Source organism: Erithacus rubecula (genome assembly GCF_903797595.1).
Source record: "Erithacus rubecula genome assembly, chromosome: 8".
Lineage (NCBI taxonomy): Eukaryota > Metazoa > Chordata > Aves > Passeriformes > Muscicapidae > Erithacus > Erithacus rubecula.
The window spans coordinates 5,247,449-5,270,838 of NC_136659.1; the positions used below are offsets into that span (position 1 = coordinate 5,247,449).

The 23,390-nt window shown below is 38.3% G+C and overlaps 1 protein-coding gene across 2 annotated transcripts in view; it reads right to left on the reverse strand.

The window, feature by feature from the left end:
• Positions 1-19,317, reverse strand: part of NCKAP1 (NCK associated protein 1) — a 54,380-nt gene extending 35,063 nt beyond the window's left edge. For both annotated transcript variants that reach the window (XM_079311688.1, XM_079311687.1), the window contains exons 1-2: positions 19,097-19,317; positions 7,904-8,014 (exon numbers count right to left, since the gene is read on the reverse strand). In XM_079311688.1, coding sequence (XP_079167814.1) covers positions 7,904-8,014; positions 19,097-19,204 — 219 coding nt within the window. In that variant the 5' untranslated portion in view covers positions 19,205-19,317. The remainder of the gene's footprint in view (positions 1-7,903; positions 8,015-19,096) is intronic.
• Positions 19,318-23,390: the final 4,073 nt, after the last annotated feature.

Sequence of the window (23,390 nt, forward strand, 5' to 3'; positions counted from 1 at the left end):
ATGAAAATTCAGTTAAGATATGTGGTTGTCATTTTGCACCCTGGCCTGAGCACTTCATGCATTTCTTGCCACTTTGTAGAAGATAAAGCAGGAATTAGAGGGTTTTTTCTGTGCAATTAATACAAGTGTGAACCAGATGAATCTGAAAAGTCCTTTCAAGAATTTTCAGGAAGAGACAAGAGGGTGTGATCCACAAGTAAGATTATTTCTAGTGCAGAGAAAAAACAAACCAGAACTGCACATCCCCTTAACAATATTTTTTCCACTGCAATCCTAACTCAGTGTAAGCAAGGTGCAATGCTAAAAGAGACTCAAGGTCATAGGTTGCTGTACACTACACCTATTTTTGGTTTAACAAATACCAATTAATGTCCACTCCTGCAGGACATTCCATTTCAAACCACAATACATTAAATGGAGAGAGATGGCAAAGAGGGAGATGGTGCTGGAAACCACGATTGCAAAAGAAATAATAAAATTTCAGAAATTCTGTGAAGCTTTACAAAGTAGCTGAGTGTGGCAATCATGGAATCATTGCTGTGCATTCTTACCTTGTTACCAATACTCCCAGAAATACTTACACTTTAGTGATGCTAAAACTTTCCTAGAGTTAAGATGATGATTCTTTGAACACTGAGTGTTAAAGGGGTCAGTAAACTTTTATTTAAAATAGTAGTACCAAAATAAAACATAAATTCACTGTTATACGTGTATGGGACAAAAAGTTCAATTTATAGAGCACAGCATGATCTGTGATGTTTAGAATAACAGCTTACAAGCACGCACTATCTTGGGTGTTTATTTGCTTTTTTTATCACTCAAGAATGTGGGTGTAACTGTTTGCACAACCACAGCATTAAAATTTTCCATTACTAATTTCCTAACATCTGTTTAGAAGTTGCTGGTATTATATTAATTTGTACTTGAGTTGAGGCTTTCTACCTTAGCCTGCAATTCATTATTGAAAATTTTCAATGACCAACAATAGTAAGTATATCCTAAAATAGCATACACTGAAGAAATAATTCCTGAACATCAAAATATTATTTTTACTATAGCTGACTATGCCTTGTAGACTGGCTAGCTGTAAGTGGTTTATTTATTCTTGGAGAATCTGAAGTACAAATTATACCAACAGTATTTTTGTTGAATCAGGTGAATTAGATTTAAGACCTATGAAAACCTGTAAAAATTTCAGCATAATATGGCAAGATGAAAAAAATCCTCAAATAATTAATCTGAGATTATTTCTTTTGTCTATTAACAAAATAAGACATCTCTGGTAATGTTTGAAAATTATTTATAAATAAGAAAGAGTGAAGCTATCACATTGTGAATATATTACCTATAGGAGAAGGAACTGATCTTTAACTTGTGTCTTTATTTCTTTATATTAAATCCCAAAGATCCTTCTTACACAGTCAATTATGTAAACATATAAAGTACATTAAAAGAAGCCAAAATAAAATCAGAAAGTGCAAGACAGCCTCACTTAAAGCTTATATGAACACAGTGGCTCAGAAAAGGGAGAAATTATGAAACCCTGGCATACTAATTATGTGAATAAATACCAATTAATTACAATGGCTCATGAGAAAGATCAAACTAGAAGAGGTTGTTCAGAGAGTCTTATATGTGTAAAAACAAAGCCACTGCAATTTTTTATCATGTTTATTTGACTGGTAGCAGCAGTATGTGAATAAATGTCTTATTTCATGATCTAGAAATAGACAATAGGAAGGTTAATTTTCTGCTTCTTATATCAGTGTGGCATTTTTCCTGCAAGTCTGATCATTAAACACTTGTATTTGTTTTCTACAACCCAAAACCATAGATTTTACCATGTCCTCAGCAAAAATACCATCAGCTCCATCTTACCAGCTGGAATACAAGCCCCAAAAAGCAGTATTATAAATTCTGACTGTTAAATTTCTGGAGAGAGGTAAATCACTACCAGTAATCTTATGTCATTTATTATACTCACTATCACCTATAGAGTATTCAGATGAACATCTGAAAAACTCAATTAATTTTAACAAATTTCTATGTCTACAAAATTGATAACACAACAGCAGAGAAAGACAGAATCATCTAATAAAAAAAAAAAAAAACAGTTTTAAATTCTGCAAATTAACTCTAGAATTATGGATGTGTCCTTGGTTTTCTTTTTTCTTTATTTCCAATTAAAAGCAGTTTTTAAATTACTGTGCTACATATAAAAAGATATAATAGAATATTTAATGTGCTTACTAACTAATGTATGTCTACCACAAGATGTATTTTAGTTGGTTTTGAAGTTTGTAGCATAAGTTAACAGTTTTTAAAAGAAAATAGCCACCTGTGATGCTCCATAACTGTTACCATTCCCAGGGAATTAATAATGGCAGACAACTGGAGCAGGGAGGCTTCTCTTCAAAATCTGATCTACCTCTCATCCATAAGGAACAGTTTCCCCATTCTCTTAACTTCATTGCAAATTTTAATTGGCAAATTTTTTTTGTAATTTTAAACTTGCAAGTTTTAATATTTTTTGAATTTTAATTATAAAATTGTAATTTTTGTTATATTTTTACAGCTCATATAATTTTTGGAATGCCATCTCAGTGGGTTTTTCTTGTTTATTTTCTTGGTTTTTAAAGTCTGAGCTCTTAAATTGTCAATCATTAAAGCAAAGAGTTTTGTGTGATGAAGGAGAGGCTAAAGTGTTACACACTTTATTTCACTGCAGGTATTGCAGACACTATGAGCAAGATTTATTTACCTTGGCAAGTGACTTGGATGGACTTCCATGACTTACAGCAGCATTCTACAATGATTTATTACAAATAATGATAAAAAATTACAACATTTGGATGCTATCCAAATCTGTCTCAGATTCAGGCCCAGGGAAAGGTCAAACCAAGAAAAATTTTGTAGCTGACAGCACTTACTATTTTGAAAAATTGTAAGAATTCTGTTTGGTGAAACATTTTTAGGAGATTTCAGAATTTCCTCTTAGAATTGCTATGAAAAAAATGCCCACTCACAAATGACTGTTAGACTGAAAAACTTTATAATTATATCCTATGACATAGGATATGTCATTTTAAGTCAGTCTTACATCTATAACACCTGAAGACATCAGACACACTACTGCATACAAAACAGAACAGTAAGTAATATCATAGCAAGTCATTAGCTAAGCAATTTCAATTTTGAATGACTTTTTAGTAAAAAAATAGATAAAATTTTATTATTTGTAGATATTTTGAATTTTCTTGCAAAAGATGAAATAGTAGTGAATAGTGAAATAACTATCATTAGTATATTCTATTCTCAACCATAAAACATCTTAACTGTTCATACAAAGCTGAACAGAGAATAATTGCTCATCATCTGACTTTACTCATGCAGGGGGAACATTTATAACCTAAACTGCTGCCTCAGTGACTTCTGGAAAATTTATCTCTTTTGTGATCCTTTACCACTATCAGCTGCCTGAGCAACAACAGAGCTGAAAAAGCAGCTGTGCATGGCACCCCCTCACCTGGAAAAGGTTTTAACCTTCATGGAAAAGGCCAGTTAAGTTTTATGGTGGAATTTGGGGAGTTGGGGGTCTTCAGGGAAGCTGGAAGTTATCTGAAAAGTCAAGTCTCTGCAAGAGATCTAACACCCCAAAAAGGGGGAAAAAATATTAACATTTACTGAATATGGGAATAATTTAAGTTAAACTTAAGAGAACAGCTGTGATAGTTTAATAACCATATAATTTTCTCAAAAATAAATGACCACTGAAAAGGTATTACCAATACATGAGGCAGCAGAGCTGAGACTCCCAAGTTATTTTTCCAGAGATGACAGTTTCTAAATTATCTTCCCTAGTGCTATGAAAATTACAGTGCTAAATGCTTCATTAGAAAGAAGCAAACAAATGACATTTTCCTTGACATGCAGCTCCACTTGCAGGGGCCAAAAGAAAAAACTTTGAAAATCAGGTTAGTATTTGTATTAAGTGTTGTGAAAAAGACTAATTACTGGAAGCACCTATCACAAATTTAAAATCAAGGTTATAAAGTGTGGGTTTGAGCTTTCTTAATAGAAGAGAGCATTTAATAAAAGCATGCATTAATAAGCTTTAGCCAAGGAGGTTCAGACACACTGTGCCCACACCACCTCTCCCACATCCATCTAATTTGCTATGTAACCAGCTCATTATGAAGTGAAACTGTGAAAGACACAGGAGGCAAACCAAACACACACTGGGATCTAAAAGAGAAAAGACAAAAATTCAAAAAGTAAAGTGAACTAATCCAAAACTATAGATCCTAACCCTGGTAGACTGGAAGTGCTCACACTGCTTGTCCCCTGCTCCCAAATGATTATTTCCAGTCCCCACAGACACAACACAGCAGAAAATTCATCAGTACAAAACACAAATCAAATTGATATGAAAAATACTGAGAACATACCTACTAGATGATGAAGACTAGGGAGATCTGGAAAAGAGATCTTTCCTTCACTAACCATACACTTAGAAACTTCAAAGTGATGCTTCACTGGTCTGCTTTGTGCTAAGCAAAAACTGAACCTCAATTTTCCCAAGAGACATGTAAAAATATAAGTTTTTCTACAAGGAAATTGCTGAGGAACAAACCAAGAAAAACATATGTTCAAGAAAGAAGCCAGATATTCTCACTACTTGTCATATGTTGTGTTTGGGAAAGCAGAAGGGGGGCTACAACTTCATGACACAAAACCATGAGGCTTTATCTGTGCAGGCAGCAGATTTATCAAATCCTACTCACAATCTAAAAAAAAGTTCTGGCCTTTCTCTCTGCATTTCCAGTTCCTCATTGTGAAGTATTTTATTCTGGTTTTAAAAGGCATTAAGTATTAGCATTGGCTGAGAACAGAGCAAATTTAGGTCCTACAACTTTTTTGAGTTCAGTATGCTCTCTTCAGATTTCTCTGTGACAAGAACCTTGCCTGTACACACTTACAAGAGGATGAAGTCTAAATAGCCATCAGAAAAATCAGGCTGCTTCTGCATACTTTACTTTGGAACCTTCCTTCTGAAGCTAGGCCAGGAAATTCAGTACCAATAATTGATACTCTGAGTCACTGCAAGCACAATCAGATCACAGACCTGACCAAGAACAACGATGCTATAAAATTTTTGGAAGCCATCTGCAGCTTAGAAGGCTTTTTCAAAACAAAGATTTAGTTAATTTTAAAATAAATGAATAAATTTATCTATAAATAAATAAAATTTATAAATAGTAAAGCTCCCCCATGCACAGAAGAAACTTCCCTTTCAAACAGGATCCTGTCTATCTTGTTTGTTTCTCACATTCTGAATCCTTCAAGTTTTTGCTTATATACATTTCTTCCTTTGCAGGTTATTTCACACAGTGTGCAGCAATACTACCCTGGTGGCCCATTTAATTAACACTTTAAGAGCCCAGTGTTCAAACTGCACAATTTCAAGATCATGTGATTCACAATGCAAAAGAAAGGGCAATTGTAAGACATCACAAGGACTGCCCTTGAACAATGGGACAGAATTATTAATTGATAAGGTATAGATTTATCTATAATTAATCCTTGGAAGATGAACTACTCCATTTAATTTCCCAGCCTGGTCAGCAAGGATTCATCAGCCACTTCACTGTTTGAGCTGCCCACAAATTTTCACACTCAGTACAATAGTGAAAAAATCAGCATCTGTCAGACATTGCTCTGATGACTCAGCATGTCAAACACTGAAGGAGGAACAGAACCAGGAAGTCTGTTGTCCGTGGATAAAGGTGCAAAAGATATCAATAGCAAATATAACAGAATTATTTGTTCCAATAGAATGAAAATTCATGCTTTTCAACATCATCTGATTACAGCAAACATTGTTCATACTCTTAAAAAAATGTGTTGCTCATTTCTAAAACACAAAACACAATGATGATGTAGATGACAATACCTGAGAAAAAAACAGCTAAAATAGGCCTAAAAAACATGAAAAAGCTGGCACTACCTATTCTCTAAAACTGAATGCAAGCTTGTTTGGGACCATCACCACGTGTTAAAAGCATAGGTGCACAGTGCTAGGCAGTGGCAACTGCTGCACTGGAACATACAAAATCCAAAACCCCTTCCTGAAAGGGTGTCCTGGAATTTTCACTGCAAGGAGGAAACACAGCTTATGATTTCTTAGCTATTTCCACTGCAGTAATCCTTTGTAATATTTCTTTAATAAATGTGTGTCTGTTCCAATTAGCTTCTTGCTCTTTTAAATCTCTATTACACTTTTCTTTTTTTGGGAGTTACAACACTCTATGGGAAACAGCTGTAAATAACTAAGGGAAATGCCATCAGCTGTGACTACAGGACAGAAACCCCAGCTGCCTATTGCTACAGCTCAAAATCCTACTTTAAAGTGTGTTCATACATAAGGAGGGTAAGCTTTTTTCAAGTCTGCTTAGTGAACACAGGCCTGGCTAGCTCATAGTAAATAAACACACAGCAATGACAAAACATTGTGAGTGTGCCCTATTTTAAAAACTGTGATTGTCAAAATATAGCAAGTTTTCTTTGATCTCTTTCCATAAACTTCACAGCACCAAACCCTTAAATATCTATCATTAGTTAAGCTCCAAACTCATAGTTAACAACTGGAAGACATTTAAAGCACACATAAGTTGCATGTAAGTAAATTCTACGTACATTGTCTTTCAACAGTTGATCTTCTACCCAAGCTTAGAGAGTACAGAAGCATTTAACAAAAAATGATTTAACAGATTGATTATTTTTAAATAAATTTGATGAAGATTTTCTATATTTGTTGCTAACACAATCAAATTCAACACAAAAATGAGCAATATTAAAGAGTACAAAGCATGTACAAGTTATAAAGTGAAAAAGCACATGAAATTGTTTCCTCCATAAGGTAAAGGTTTTCTTCTGATTTCTCTGGGATTTTTCTCCATTGGTATTGTTGAAGATATCACATACAAATTTGAGATGGCAATGTAAAAGGAACTAATTATTCTCATTGCTATCACCACTACCATTCTGCAGAAACCTGAATGCTTAAGGCAAGCCTAAACCTCCCAAGCACACAGGCACACACTTGCATGCAGGGAACATGCAAACCCAACACCTACCTCCACTTTCCACCTTTGGAAAGAAATATAAGCAGGTGAAACAAACATTTTAAGGGCCCTTGTCTTTCAAATTGAAACAGGGAAACAAATGTACATCACCTGCCAAAATGCCTGCCTCTAGCCTAATAATTACCTAAAAAAAGCCTTCCAAGTCAAATTCAGCAATACTGAGTCACTCAAACATAAAACATAATTTACTTTTGTGACTGAACTCATTATATGAGGAGGAAACAATTATATTTACATGTTTTTGTACTTCACAATGTTTCTCCTTATGTATTAAAGCATTCTTTACTCCTACAGGGACTGACTCCATAGGCAAGGGTACCTGTGAAGTACAAACATTTCTTCCCACATTGCAGCCAGGTGTTTTTTACTGGTCTGCTGGTTAGGACACATCACAAGTAAAGTTATGCAACTCTCATCTTCTGTAATCAGTCTGGTTATCAGGAATTTCTCCTATTAAAGTCAGGCATGATTTTTCCAACAATTCCTTTCCATTGACAATTCTTTGAAATGGAATAGAAGAGAGCAGGCAAAAAGAAAACCAGAAGAGTTATATCTTAATAAAACCCATCCAGAATTACAGTATAATATTCTCTCCTTAAAGATAGCTCCTTTAAGTATCCGGTCAGACATTTGAATCAACATCTTATTCCATCTACAACTGTCAGCATCAGATGCTTTATAAAAAGAAAATGTAAACCTCTCAGATTGTGCTGAAAGGGTAGTGAGAAAAAAAGTTATATGGCCATTTGATTACTTACGTTGTTGTTGCGTGTTTCTACTGCTGGAAACTTCCTGACTATGAATTTCACAGCAGATTCCAGGTTTTTGTCAATAAGGTAGGATGGTTTGGCTTTGGGGTCACCACATGCCTATAAAAAAATACAATACAAAATGAAGTAGAAACAATCATTCATGTAAAGCTAAGTGATAGTTGCAAATCTGAAGACAAACTAGAAAGATTCCTCTTTTTGTTTGTTTGCTTTTAGTGAGCAGGTGATAAAATGAAAGGCAAAGTGCAGGGACTGTCACAGCTGAAATATGCAATGGGAAACAGTACAGAGATGCTCTTCTACTGAAAAAGATGCATGGAGTATCAAAGCAGTTAGTGCAGAACAGCAGTGAGGGGAAAAAACTCAGTCCTAAAAGAAGGAGAAAAAAAAATGTTTCCTTTTAATGCTATTCCTGGTTTGAGGTAGTATTGTATTCATCTGGATTTAACAAACTGTTAGAAAACTCGATCATGTCATCATCTGTGGAGGACAGTACTGGGCACATTAAATGATTAAACTACCCCTTGTGAAACAAAACTAAACACCCCACCACCAATCTGCATTTAATTTTTTTTCCAGTAGCTAACTGCAAGACAATTTTCCATCCCACAATCGAACCACCAATATTTGCCTAGCATATTCTACTTCCTTAAACTGGGAAGTGAAGCTTTACTCATGTTCTTTATTCCTACAGCAGCACAGGCTGAGCTTTAAAAGCAGCAATCAAAAAGTTTCAATAAATTTTGATGTGAAGTCACAACTAAGTGCTAAGCCTCTTAACTTACGTAGACAGAACAGCTTTTCTGGACAGACACCTGAGGAAGCAGCTCCTGTTGGCAGCTACAGTGCATGCTGTCAGACACTTCTCTGCTACTCTGAGCCATGTGATACCATTTCATTTGGAGTAACAGACTAAAAGCAGCGTTACTTACATGACACAATATGCGCTCAAACTGTATTGCTCTCAAATATTCACTTAGTTTTACCTTTCCTCAGAGGAGTTTGCAAAGGAGTTTCACGTCTCATGCAAAACTAAATTACATGCTAGGTGTTCCTAAAGCAACAGAGTGAACTCGAATGGCAACTCATTTTAAAACTTTTCCACATTGATTTCTATGACCGAGTTGTGGACTGTAGAGACAGAAGTCATGGAGTATGAGACCGATTCTGAAAGCGGGCAAGCGGGCAAAGGGAAGGTGAAAAGCTTTGCAAACCTTCCAAACTTGTCCTTGCTGGGAAAGCAGTGTAATAAAAAGAGAGAAAAATTACATATAAACAAATTACTCTTAAATTCTAAAGTATTACATTTATGTGAACTAATACACTATTACCTACATCCAAGAGAACATTACAACCATCTGTAACTCTAATCAGCACACTTTCTACTGGATGTTGGTTATTCTAATACTCACAAACAACTTTACACTTACTTATTAGAATTTTACTATTGTGCAAAGCACTGTGAATATACTGAGACACATAACTACTAATAGTACTTCCAAACTAAGTTCAGGTAGAGAGGGGAAAAAAGTTAACAAACATCACATGCAACTACAGGGGGAGAAGAGGAGAGAAACTCAGTGAAGTTTTACATACCTGAAAAAGAAACGGTAGCCAAGAAAAAAAAACAAAACAAAGAGTCATTATTGAAAGTTTCTAAAACACCTACCAGTAGTACATGACCATCATGATGTATATTCATGTACTATTCTGATATCAAAAGGCTCATATTTGCTTAATTTCCCACAAAGGCACTAAACTTTATTACAGTATCATATCTATAATACAAGAGGAATTTATAATGAAGATAAATTCAGCAACATCCACAGCATGTTAGATATTAAATTGTTGCTTCGATCTCCTTAGAGCAGCACACCACACATGCCAAAAAAAAGCTATTCTGTACACACACTGAAGTCTATACAATTCAAAAGTACAAACTATACTGTAAATGGATATTAAATATTAATCATAGAGCTTCAAATGAATGAAGTTTTAATTAACTCCGTGTCATGGGTGTCAGAACCTTTGTCAAATTATTTCAATTTGTTGTTCTTGCTGCAAAACATGTAACTTTCTCTACTAGAAGGATTACTAAAAAAACAAGTTAACCAACACATATTTGTGTACTGTTACTGCCCTGTTAAATTCCAATATGGTTACTGTTAGATAAGAGACAAGAAATCTGCCACTGTTGACTTAAAATTTTTCAAACACTCGGTTCACATACACTCATTTTCCCTAGAAACAGATGTTTTCCTTCCTATAAATCAGCTCTCCAAAATGTTTACTAAAATTTATGTTCTACCCAAGCCCTTATACAGACATTCTCAAGGAAATAGAGATCTGAAAACATCAACATGTACATCCTCCTGTGGCTCAGGAACTCAGCAAAAGACAAGTGTTATCCTCAGTCTAACTGGAAATCCTCTCAGTAGATGTGAATATGCTCCTTCTTTGCTTCTTCCCATCCTTTGTTAGCAGACATCACAACTGGAACTCTTCCTACTAATAAACTACACTAGTCTGATTGAGAAATAAGAAAATTCCTGCAAGATGCTGGAAGCATCCCTCACATACACCACAATTCCAGCTTCTAGAAAGCTGTACAAGCCTACCTAGATAGGCTGAACTGAAAGATGACAAGACATCACTGAATGAGTAGGTAAATGCTTTTTGCTTCACTCTCCCATGTTCCACAGCAGCCCAGCTCCTTTCCAAGAACTGGTATTAACAGATTACTAGTTGTTGTTGCATCACTAGTTTTCATCCATAGAGTTACCTGCATTCAGCTTCGCAGGTAAAACAGTCTCCATAAGTTAAACCTCTCCCAAAATGGTGAACACACTTCACACTCCCTATAGTTTACTCTATAAAGCATAAAAGAATGAACATACAAACCCCAACCCTAGCACTTTTGCACAAGCATGGAAGTGTGGTAAGACACACAGAGAGAATTTTGCTCTAGAAATAATGTAGTTTTTGGTTTTAATAGTTGTATTAGTCAATACTAAATCCTTTGTGAGTACTGTAATGGGTAGGAACATTGTGGTAGAACATACATAGGCCATTTGCCCATACACAGCTCTAGAGTATTCACACAAAATTCTGAGCACCAGACAAAACCAGTAGCCCTTTCTCAGCCTATGATACCACTTTTTGCCCCCCATGTGGATTGCAATAACCATTCCTCAATGTATTTCTTATTAGGTACCCCACAATGCAGAATTACCACAATTTTGAGCACTAAAAAGAAATTCACAAATTTAAAATGTTCTTACTAGTACAGCATTCACAGATTTGAAGCTATGGAATTCCAGCTGCTTCAGCCCCAAAATATTCTACTCAAAGAATATCCCAGCAGTCAACTCTGAGTACCTTTGTATATTACTAAACAGCTATGTTGAAAAAGATCATGCTAAGTTATGGTTAGAAACTAATCTACATATTAAAAAAAAAAAAATTAATGGGCTCAGATGATGGATTTTCTTCAAGTTACACAGCATTTCTTCCCACAGATCTTTAGAATGGTACCCTGCTATGATAAGCTCTCAACTAAGTCAAGTCATTCTGTGCTACTACCAACAATCTAATTTCTATAGCTGTGAAGTTCACTACTCATAATACTGATTTGCTGTCACGTGCAGTTACCAAACTTCAGAGAGATCAGACTACATGCATTGTTTGCACATGATTCACAAGGCCATATGTTTTTAATTAAACCAGCATTTTCTTACCAACACTAATGAGGTAAATAATAATATTATCATTAAACAAAATTCAGATTCTCTTCCTCACTTGATGCTATTAGATTCTTCTATACTAATTTCACTTTGAAAATTAAGACTACTATGTATCTATACTTTCTATCTTGTACTCATTTGGAAGCAGCCAACAAGAAAACGGTCAACTAAAAAATTCTGCTTAAGGCCCACATCTAAGATAAGTGGCCTCTAAACAGGAAAACAGAATCCAGTTCAACTGCCTTTGGCCCAGAATACACCCAAAATTAATATACAGCAAAGAGACCTTTTGCCCCAATACTGTTACAGCTCCCACTGCAAAAATCTAAGCTTGAGATTTTATGTCCTAATTGAGGGCAGAGGATGTTGAAGGAGAAGAAAAAACATCAAACAACAAAATTACTATATATGTGCAGCTGAAGTGGAATGAATAAATGGAAGTTTATGTTCAGGCACAAGCATTGTCAGCAGTCAGTGCCTCAAAGCTGCATTTAAACCCCTGAACTTCACTCAAGCCACTCATTCACATCAACCTGTTTTAAGAACACTGGGAAGTATCACAGGAACTACATGGCTTAGCATGGTAATAAAATAAAGCCTAAACATTTACTGTATTATGGAAAGACCCATTATTTACTTTCTTTTGTTGTTGCTAAACCCAACCTACTCCAAATTAGCAGCAGGGCTGTCTCCCAATAAAAGAGAAGCAGGGCTATTTAAATTAAAAATTTTCTATTTTCATCCCCAAACCTCTTACATCAGTAATTACCACAAACCATACTTTGAAGCAATTTAAAGTGTTTATTACTTCAAGAGGTCTTGATTTGCTGTTACTGCAGAGCTGAGATAAAACACTGCTAAGTACAGTTCCACTTGACTGTGACAGCATATTCTGAAATAATCTCAGTAAAAAAATGGCTTCACCTTTAAGTTTTGTTTGCAAATGAATCTGCACTAAAAAACTCTGAATTTAACAAGGAAATTGATGGACTTTCAATGACAGTAAAAACTCTGCCATTCCCCAAGTTAGTAACTTGGATTAATAAACAGAAATACTTTCAGGATGCCTCAGGCTCAAAAACAGGAAAAGCTCCTGTATGTCCATTAACAGTTTACTACAGCACTTTCTCTTGATAGGCCAGGAAAAAAAAAAAACCTGTTTTGTAAAACTGCTCTTCTCTTGTAAGAGCTGCTGGCATTAAAAACTTCATGTTAAGACATGTCTAAGTTTGCATGCCTAGTTTCCAGCTGTGCAACCTGTAAATTCTACTAAATATAAAAATCAAATAAACATTCAAAGAGACATTTTCACCATTAATTAAATTTTTGTAGGACAAATTATTAGAATACAGTTTAATACTTTTGATGGCTAAAATTTAACTGTCCTACACGAGCATAGCTAGAGTAACCTTATACTAACTAAATTTCATTACTTATGCTTGTGGTTACATAAAAGATACTTGATAAAAGGTAAACTTGTATATCTTGATACAAATTATGCTAATAGTTTCCACCAAGATCAGGAAGCAGAACAAAGTCTCTAGGTAACTTTTGAAGAGTCTCTAAAGGCCTCGGACATATCCAAAATATGGCACAAAATTATTAGAAGTTTAACAGCTGTTGCATTTTTTATTTACTAGGGTTCCAAATTTGAAAGATAGCTTCATATCAATTGAAAATTACAATAAAAGGTGGTACAGTCAGTCCAGTGTTTCCTAGATCTAAGCATGACATCTTCCCTGTGTTTACTCATTATTTGGTGTGTGTTGGACCCCAAGTATACACCTTACTTTAAATCCTAGTGTATCACTACTCAGAAGTTCAATTAAGTAAAATCTAAATTCATGTGAAAGCAGAAGAAAAGGCTAGAAAGGACCACGAGAAATTGCCTACCTATCTCTTCTGCTCCAAGGCAGGTTCTCCAACAGGCTACATACAAAAATATTCTCACAGTCTTTGCAAATATTAAATTCAGCTTTCCAATATTTAATTTAATCCATCACTTCTTGATCTCTGGGTCATACTGTATGACACAAACTACTCCCCATCTCTCTACTGCAGTCCTAAATATGTACAAATCTGTACTTATAAGCTGACTTGGAAAAACATTCCCTTTTTCTAATGGGTGCAATTTTCTGCACCACTTGTCCTTATTATTCTGCTCTGAACTTTCTCCATTTTGTCCACATCTTCCTTGAAAAGAATGGTCAGTCAGATATGTTTTCAATGAATCTCAATGAGGGAGATGTAGAGCAAAAGGATTACTTATTTTTCCTTCAGATTTTCTTGCTCATACATTTATATGACCTCATGTCATCCCTGATTTTTTACAGTGAAACTTACCTGGCTCTTGCTTGCCCTGGGATGTCCCTAATCTTTTCCAGCTATTTTCTCTAGGCTTGATATCTCATTACTTCTCATTTTGTCCTTTAAATTCCACTAAGCACAAAATTTCTTACAATCATATTTGTTCAGCCACCTCCAAGCCTGTTAGACCATACCTACAGTTTCTAAGCTCAAGCTGAATTTCAATCAGATTCTGTAGCTTGCCCCAGTTTCCTTTATATAAATTCATTAAGTACACTGAAGCCATCATCTAGGTTGTTGTAACAAAGAGTGACTGGAACCAGAGGTAACACACACCCCAACAAGACCTTGTTGATCCCCATCTGACAATGAGATCTTCACAATCCCTCCCTAATATGGTGATCCATCTGTTTTCATCATCACAATTTCATGCAGACTGAATTTCCTTAGATTGTTCATGAGAACAATCAGATGAGGTCATGACAGCAGCCTTGCTAAAATAAACATGTAAAGTGCCTTCTCAACTGTCCATACTAGAGTGACCCATCACCTTGTGAATGAATGAAAATAAATTCACACTGTCCTCTTGTGTTTGTAGCATCTGTTTAAGGACTTGGTTCTATTAATCAAATATGGGGCAGGTGAAATGCAAATGATAAAAAAACCTAATTTTCCTCAAGGTAGTTTATAAAATAACATCTTAATAAAAAGCAGCAAGGCAATGGCAAAGCCTTGTCTATTCTGAACCTCAAATGGGAACTGTTATTACTTTTTAGGTGTATCTCCTCTGCACACAATTTTAAAAATCTCTTGCCACTTTAAAAATCTCTAAGAACTAAAATTGGAATTGGCTTTGTATTAACACAGAAACAACGATTGCCAGGGGCAAGGTAACTTGTATTTGTAAGCCAAGAAACAATGTAAAATAATTCAGGGTATCTACTCTTGATGCAAAAGGAAATATTCACTCTGTATCTTTTAGAAGATATAATGGGACATTTTTATTTTATTACAGAGTCTTTCTGTTTCTTTACAAATTTTTGTTTTTCTGAGTGGAAAAAAAAAGTATGATACAATATCACCAGTTAGTATTTGCTTCCTGAGAAAAGGAATTTTTTATTTTTAATTGCCAGCACTGTTTGTTTGGGGTTTCCTCCTCTGCTTATCAACAAGAGTATTATAAGCTATTCCTCCAAGATGACAGACACAAACACATACTGCCATTTTACCCTTTAAAGAACTGCTGACATCGGTGGAAGCAATACTGCCCCACCCAGAGACACTTCCCAGTGACCTGAAGACATTACCTGACACTGTCTGTTCAACACCAACCTGACAATTCAAAACTAAATTACTGGTGAGCTTTTCCTCTCAGCTCAAAGGTCTGCACTCCAGCACAGAGCTCTGTGTCCAAAGGCTGATCTAATCCTACACCATTCCAAACTTCAGACCTCTGCAGATTGGAACCTTCCCCATGTCTTCCAGTCACCTAAAATCTATTCCACTCTTTCCTGAAGAACTACTCAAGTGCCAGAGAAAACTGTACACTTTAACTGGTTCTAAAAAACAACCAACTACCTTTTACAACTTCTAAATGTAAGTAGTAGCAACCGCTACATAGGTAAAAATCCAGTATCTCCACTATTACATCTTTAAAGAAAATACAATGTCAGCTAAAGCCTCTGCAAACAGTTATTAAGTTCCTTATCTATTACTTAAATTTGATTATGCAGTTGACATCTAAGAATTGGTTTCAAATTCTCATTTTTCAGACACTATATAATCAAGTTAGAAAACTCCAAAGAATTTGTTTTGTTAATGACATTTAAAAATCATCTTGTGAACAAACACAAAACCTATACTGTGAAGAACAACAGAACACTCCAAGCTAAGCAATTCATGCTAAATAACAGACTCATCATGTTTGATTAACATATACTCTAAATAATTCAAAACTTTAACTTTCATCCCTTGCAGCTCTGTTGAGTGGAGTACTACTTCAACACTCATCAAAATCAGACTCCCTTGATTTGCTGTGGCTAAATCTCTATTTCAGGTATTTCAAGATCAAATTTCTAACAGCAAACACATCCTGGTATCCAAGGGCTTTATAAACAAACAAAAGACAGGCCCACAAAAAAGATTCTTCTCTGCTGCCACCACTCTCATACAAATCAGTTGGCAGCATTTACACAAAGCTTACCAACACAAGACTTGGTCTGCTCTGGAAGGTAACCATGAAATCCAAGCTTCACCTGAGCCAGGATGGCATGAAAAAACCCTGCTGGCTTTGATTCACAGAGGTAGGCAAGTAATGACACAAGTTACAGGGTAGACAATAACCTAGATAACATGGATAAATTCTTTAAAAACAGAAAGAACAAACTAAGAGAAAAACCACAAGGATAAGAGTTCCAAGTTCACTACCAATACTGGTCCCAATGCAAAAGACAGCTGAAAGCAGCAAGCAAAAAGCCATCCTTCAAAATAACAACAGCAGCAAAAAATCCACCTCCTTACAGAGTGGAAATATAAATTCTCTCTCATCATCCACCATTAATTTAGTAACTTCACTTTTCTTAATTTCCATGTCACTCTCAGAGTCAAAAAGAACCCTACAGACAGATACCCTGTTTTAAAAACAACAAACTTTTAACTGTTTCAAAAGACAACAGTGGCACAGAAGGTCAGTAAACAGGAAACTATGAGCTATTATCAGCATAACAGCAACAAAATGAAATTTGTATAGGAAGTGGAAATATAAAGAATTATTGTCTCTAAGTGCTTTTAACAACTTCTGTGATTCTTCGGGAAGTAAAATTTTCCTGCTTTGTTTCTAGCAGTTGAGAAAATTCTTAATCCTTGAAAATCTCTAGACAGCATCCACAGCAATCTCTACTGCTGCTAAATACATTTCAATCTCTCACTTCCTCTTATTAAAAAAAAGTCTTAACCATTTCCTTTAACCGCAAAGCCACATATTGTGTGTGGTTTTCTAGTAGCTCGAGTTTCAGTATCATCTTCAGCAGAGGTAGCTATGACAGAATCCTCAACAGCAGTTTAATTGACAGCTTAAAGAGAGGGGGGAAAAATAAACAAAACTAAAGTGTGGCAAGCAGTCAGTGATGCTGCAGCTGGGCTGAAGAGACTCACAATAAAATATAATAATCAATCCTAAGACTCCTGGGCTCACTATCTGAGCTAGCCAGTTCCTCCTGTCAAGCAGTACTGACTGCAGCTGAAGAAAACTACTATTTGAATTCACTAATCACTACATGAATACACAAGAGCTGTGCCTGGGACATCTCCATATTTGCAAAACTACACATGACACAACAATCAAACCACTTGGTCACGCCTACTCTCTCTCTGTATGCAAGACTAGCAATTTTGGACTCAGTTCTTGGCATTTGCTGGAAAAAGTGGTGTCACTCCCAGTGCTGACGGTCCCCTACAGAGAGCCTGTCCACCTGCATCACTTCCTAGACATGAGTAACAGCAGAGCCTTCCACCATATGGGCCAACACACTCAGGACTCTGCCATCCAAATGTGCCAAGCAGAAACATGCCTGTAGGAACTGGATCATTTAACAGGAGTAAATGTCCCTGTATCAGAACACCGGGAATGAAAACAGACACTCACAAGGCTAAGGCAGAGCTTTATTTCTTCAGTCCTGTTTCCTGCCCCACAAAGCAGGGTTCTGCTCAGGAGGAATTCCCCTTGCTCAATTTCATCTGGGACATTTCTCTCAAAGCACAACAAGCACACACAACTTCCTCGTTTTGATGGTTTTCCCCGTAAATTGTGAATTTCTGTTTGTTATAAGTGCAATTATATTGTTACAATTATTAAACAGAAGTGATTTTCCAATGTACCAAACTACAGACTAAAAGGAACCTTACAGAAAGACAGCAATTTGCAATCATCTAGTCAGTATGACTTATGTCAGTGAAGATTTGCAGAAACACTTAAGTGTATCACAAATAGTGATATGGCTTTGGATGAACACTGACTTTTAAAGACTTCATTCACTTGGGGGCTTTTTTCCTTAATCACTTGGTTGTCCTTACTTCTTCTGATCACCCATAAGAGCAAAAAACTTGGACAAAACAGATCCTTTACTCTGGATCAGTCAGGCATGGTCACTCCTGACAGAAGCCTGAGGACCAAGTAAGCACCTAGAACTCTCCAACTCTTGCCATTGCAGCTGAACCCAGCAAGGGAACAGCACTGAAATTTCATTATGCTGAACCCATAAAGGTGTACTCACTGCTTGAAGGCAATAACTAGCATTTTTCTTGAAATAAGAAAAACCTCTCAAATAATCGTGTTCAAGGCAAAGCAGTAAAATCCTAACTAGTATTCACTACTGGAAGTGGGTTGAGGGGCCATATATTTTCAGATGATGTATCACTCATTAGGAAAATGAAGCAGGGAAAGATACAAGCACCCAGTGCAGGGATTGAAACTAGATGATCTTCAAGGTCCCCTTCCAACCCGAATAATTTTATAATTCTGTGGCCGTGAACTACATTCTTTCCTAGAGGAAAGCACGAGGATTCCCTCCAGAAGAGGAATTACCCGATCACGAAGGCGTGCCCCATCCTTCTCTCAACACCCAGACCCACAGCTTCCTGCACCGCCGAGCCACCCCGGCCAGGCCGACACCGATCCACCCCCCCGGCAGCCGGGGAGCAGCTCCAGCACCCACGCCGAGAGCTGCTAAGCAACCGCGCGCCCCGAACTTATGGACATTAAACTCCCTGATTTCAGCCCAAACCCCTTTTCCCCGTTCGGCAGCGGCAGGTTTCGGAGCGGGGAAAGCCCCGCGGCGCTGCCCACTCGTGTGAGTCACGCACGGCAGCGGCTGCGCCGGGAGCAGGCCCCGCTCCCCGGCCTCCCCCGCTCCTCCATCCTCCCCTGCCGGTACTGCTGCGGCGGCCGCACCGAAGCCCCGGCCCCCCCTCGCCGGGCCGGGCGGCGGCTCCAGCCCGGCCTCCCGGGCCCCGCCGCTAGGCCGCAGCGCAGCCGGCACCGCCGCAAGCGCAGCCCCAGCGGCGCTGAGGATCGCGCCGGGGCGGCTCCCCGTCCGCCACCCCCCTCCCCGCTCTCCGCCGGGGCCCCCCGCACCTTCTTGATGTTGTAGAGCCGGGTGAGCATGCCGACGCCGCGGTCGTTAAGGATGGTGAGCTTCTCCGCCAGCTTCTGCTGGCTGGGCTGCAGCACGGAGCGCGACATCCTGGCCGTGCAGTGCCCCCCGCCGCTCTCCGCCCCGCGGGCCCGGCGCGGCCCGGCGCTCCCTGTCCGCCCGGCCCGGCGCTCCGAGCCTGCCGGGGCGTGGGCACCGTCACGTGGCGCCGCGCTCGGGCGCCCCCGGCGGGCGGGCGGCGGAAGCGCGGGGCCCGCGGGTGTGTGAGGGGGCTCGGGGAGAGCGCCGGGTGCGCTTCCAAACGCATCCAGTATCTATGAAAGACTTTTTTTTTTTTTTTTTTTTTTAAATCTACTCCGGTTTTTTTTTACTTTAAAAATGTAAGTCCTACACTTTGTACGCAATAACTCCACGTAGCTCTACAGACTGGGGGCAGAGTGGCTGGAAATCTGCTCGGTGGAAAAGCACTGAGGGTCAACAGCATCTTCACCTGTGCCAGCATATGGTGATCCTGAGCCAGCCCAGGGGAACAAGAAGGACAATTGTCCTGGTTTGAAGGACAGGTGTCTGCCAATAAAGGCAGAAGCTTCTCTTTGAAATGGAGAGTGTAAACTTCCTTCCTCCAAATCATTACTATAATTTTGAAATTAAGGGGTTCTTAGGCACAGATGTGGGAATTAGGAATAACAGTTCTTTACTAGGAGAATTAAAATAGAAATGCAGTATTACAAAGAACAATCCCCAAACACTGCCAGAGTCAGAATCCAAGCTGACACCTGTCAGTCAGTCAGGGTGTTGGCAGCAGCCCCATTCAATGGTGGCTGCATCCTCCTGCAGTGGCAGATGTGGTTCAGCTGGAGCAGTGCTCCTGGAGAAGGTGCAGTTTCCTCTGAAGGTCCAGGGATGATGTGGGAAGGTCTGGCTTTCCTCTGGAATCCAGTGGAAAGAAGGTCCCTTGGTGTCCAAAATCTCAGTTTTTATCTGGGTAGGAAAGGCTTGGCTGCTCCCCTGGCTGGAGCATCTCCCAGTGGGATGATGTAATTTTATCAGTCACACAGTGGCACTGAATGGGCCAGCAGCAGATGATATCTTCCTGGAGGGAGGATGGGCTGTGGAAAGATAAAGATGATTGCCCCAGCTGGTTTAAAGCTGGCCCATTAGCAGATAATATGTGCCAGGAGATCAGGGTCACTGCCCCACCCAGCTCAACAGATGGTGATAGAACACACATTGCTGGCCACATCAACCCAACACACCAATGGCACCTGTCTGTGTCAGAAATCGTGTGGCCAGCAGGACCAGAGAAGGTAACATGGCTCTGTACTTGGCACTGGTGAGGCCACATCTCAAGTGCTGTGTCCAGTTCTGGGCCCCTCAGCTCAGGAAAGAGGTGCTCAAAATTGTCCAGCGAAGGGCAAGGAAGCTGATGGAGCTTCTTGCTCATGTTTTTACGAGAAACAGCTAAGGGAGCTGGAGTTGTTTAGTCTGGAAAAGAAGAGGGGACTCCAAAGGGACCCAAACACCCTCTAGAAATCCCTGACAAGGGGACAGACTGAGGTGAGATTTGCTTCTGCCATGCGAATGAGAGAATGAGAGGAAATGGCCTTAAGCTGAGACAAGGGATATTTACATTACACATCAGATAACTTTTCTTACTATTTAGGTGGTCAGGCATTGGAATAGGTTGCTCAGGGAGGTGGAGGAGTCACCACCCCTGAAGATGTTTAAGAGGCAGTGCTGGATTGACTGTTGGACTGGATCATATTAAAGGTCTATTCCAACCTTGATGATTCTCTGATTTTTTTTACTTAACCAACTGAAGTTAAGAACTGGGGCCCAGCAGAACACTCACTATATTGCAGAGAGCAATACTGACACTGTCACTGCTGGTGAGCCTTGTTTTCTGAGGGCACTTCCATCAGCAGCAGAGCATCACACCTCCCCTGGGAAGTGGGAAGAACATGGGGATACCCGTGGAGGTGCTGCCATCTGCCCCTCCACCCCTCTCATGAGGCTGTCACCACCCCCCTGAGCTGCTGCTTTAGACCAATGTTCAGCAAATTCAGAGAAACACCATATCACCAACTAGATGAGTCACATCACTTTTTTTTTTTTTTTTTTTTTCACTTGAAGCCACAGGAATTAAAAGCATATTTTCATGGAACAGTGAGATTTCTGTGCTGTGAATGTCACCAAGAGATCTCCAGGAGACCATCCGTTATTGTAATGTGTTAGGGAGATGATTTCAGCACTGAGAGGCCAGCACAGCCAGCTGGAATGCAGGAATCCCCAGTCTAGGGAATGAGAGACAGGCTTAAGAATTAACCTTCTAATCTAACCTTTTTTTTATAGTGGCAACACCATCTGTGCCTTTTTTTGCTTATTAATACTTCTATTTAATTTTCAGTTCACATTCTTGAATTATAAATCAGAATCAGTCTTTTTCAGAGATTTTAAACTAATTATTTTAGAAAGCATAGAAATGAATGTGAGAAGCCTGAATATAGTTAAATTTTTACTGACCCCTCTCTTCAGTGATTACAAGACAATTTATGATCCAGAATAAAACTATGGGCAGGGATACCTTCCACTAGACCAGGAACTCCATTCAGCCTGGCCTTGAGCATTTCCAGGGATGGGGAATCCACAGCCTTTCTGAACAGCCTGTTCCTGTGCCTCACCACTTTCACAGTAAAGAATTTCCCTCTAATATCTGATCTGAACTTACCCTCCTTCAGCTTAAAGCCATTTAAGAACAAATACTACTTCTTTTTCTGTTCCTCACCTACACACCTACAGCTAACAAAAGCATCCCGTTTTTAATTTCATATTCAATTATTTTTAGCCATATTAGATGTTCTAGAAGTTTCAAACAGTAACAATGACATAATTTGTAGTTTATATATAGCCAAGCAAATGAAATTACATCACCAAGCCAATACATTGTGAGTTTTTTTGTGTTGTATTGAAACATCTATGATCCAACATCCTAATCTTTCTTCCACTGGATTAATAGGAAAACTACAGATCACATTGGAGACAGAGCTACTTGGTTTGATAAGGCTTGTGCCTAACAGAGCTCACTAGAAAACTCTAAAATTCTCTGTGACTAGTTACACAGTTTTTACTGTGAGACTTCTCCATCCTGCACAGATAACAGACTAAGGAACAGAGGAGAAAAATTACTGACTCTCCTGTGTAGTAGAAACCTATTTTGAAACTCTCACATTGTTCATCAGCCTGTTTACAAGATCCTATTATAATGAGCACCTTGGGTTATTACAGTTTTTTTTTTTTATTGTAAATAGTGCCAAGAATTTTTACAGACTTGTCTTGTTCAATATTTCCTCTTCATGTAGAAAAAATTTATAACAGGAAGACAAACTAATTTTAACAGACCAGAATTTTTAAGTGGTCACATAACTCCAATTATTTGGGTCATGTCTTAGTATTTATTTCTTAGTAATACATAAGTATTTATTACATTATTGAACTTGCAAGCACACAAGCTGAATAGTTTACCATACAAAGGCTATAATATTGTTGAGACACCCTAAAACATAAATAGCATTAAAAAACACAATTGCCTATATCACACATGTAACTTTATGTAAAGAAGCAACAGGTTCAAAGGGCCTATCATTCTCACTAAACCAATGACAGATTCATTATATTTTAATCTATAACTTTTTAAATGAATCCAAACCTTTTTCATTATTTAATTCATCATAAAGCCAGCATGACTGCAATTTACCATGCTCTCTTCTTTCCTTCCTTTAAATGCATTTGGGCATTATTTTAATCTATTCTCCCATTAAAATGCAAACTCATACATTTGCTCATGCCAGGTCCCTGTTCAATTATGTGTGTGTGGGCATCCTTCTAGATGAGGTTCTATATGAACACAGCAGTCACTCAGAGATACAAACTCTGAACTTTAAAATAACATAAATGTGGTAGAGGGAGAACATAAAAGAGGTGTGCAGAGTCATTTTGAAACAGATGGTGAATACCATAGCAGGTATTCTTTCATGAAGTACAGACTCCTGCCAGCTTCAGAATGCACAAGCACCCCTGCTCATACTGGAGGGACAAGTATGACAACTCTGCTCCAGGATTACTAGCCCAACACTATGGAAATGAGTATGGGTCAGTACAGAAGCAGGCTGTTTCCAAGATTTGAGAGCCAGGTTTCTCACTGTGTCCCAGCTCCATGACTAACCCATGATGCTTAACTGGATAAGCAAATGTCAGCCTGCTGGCTGTAGGAGTCTG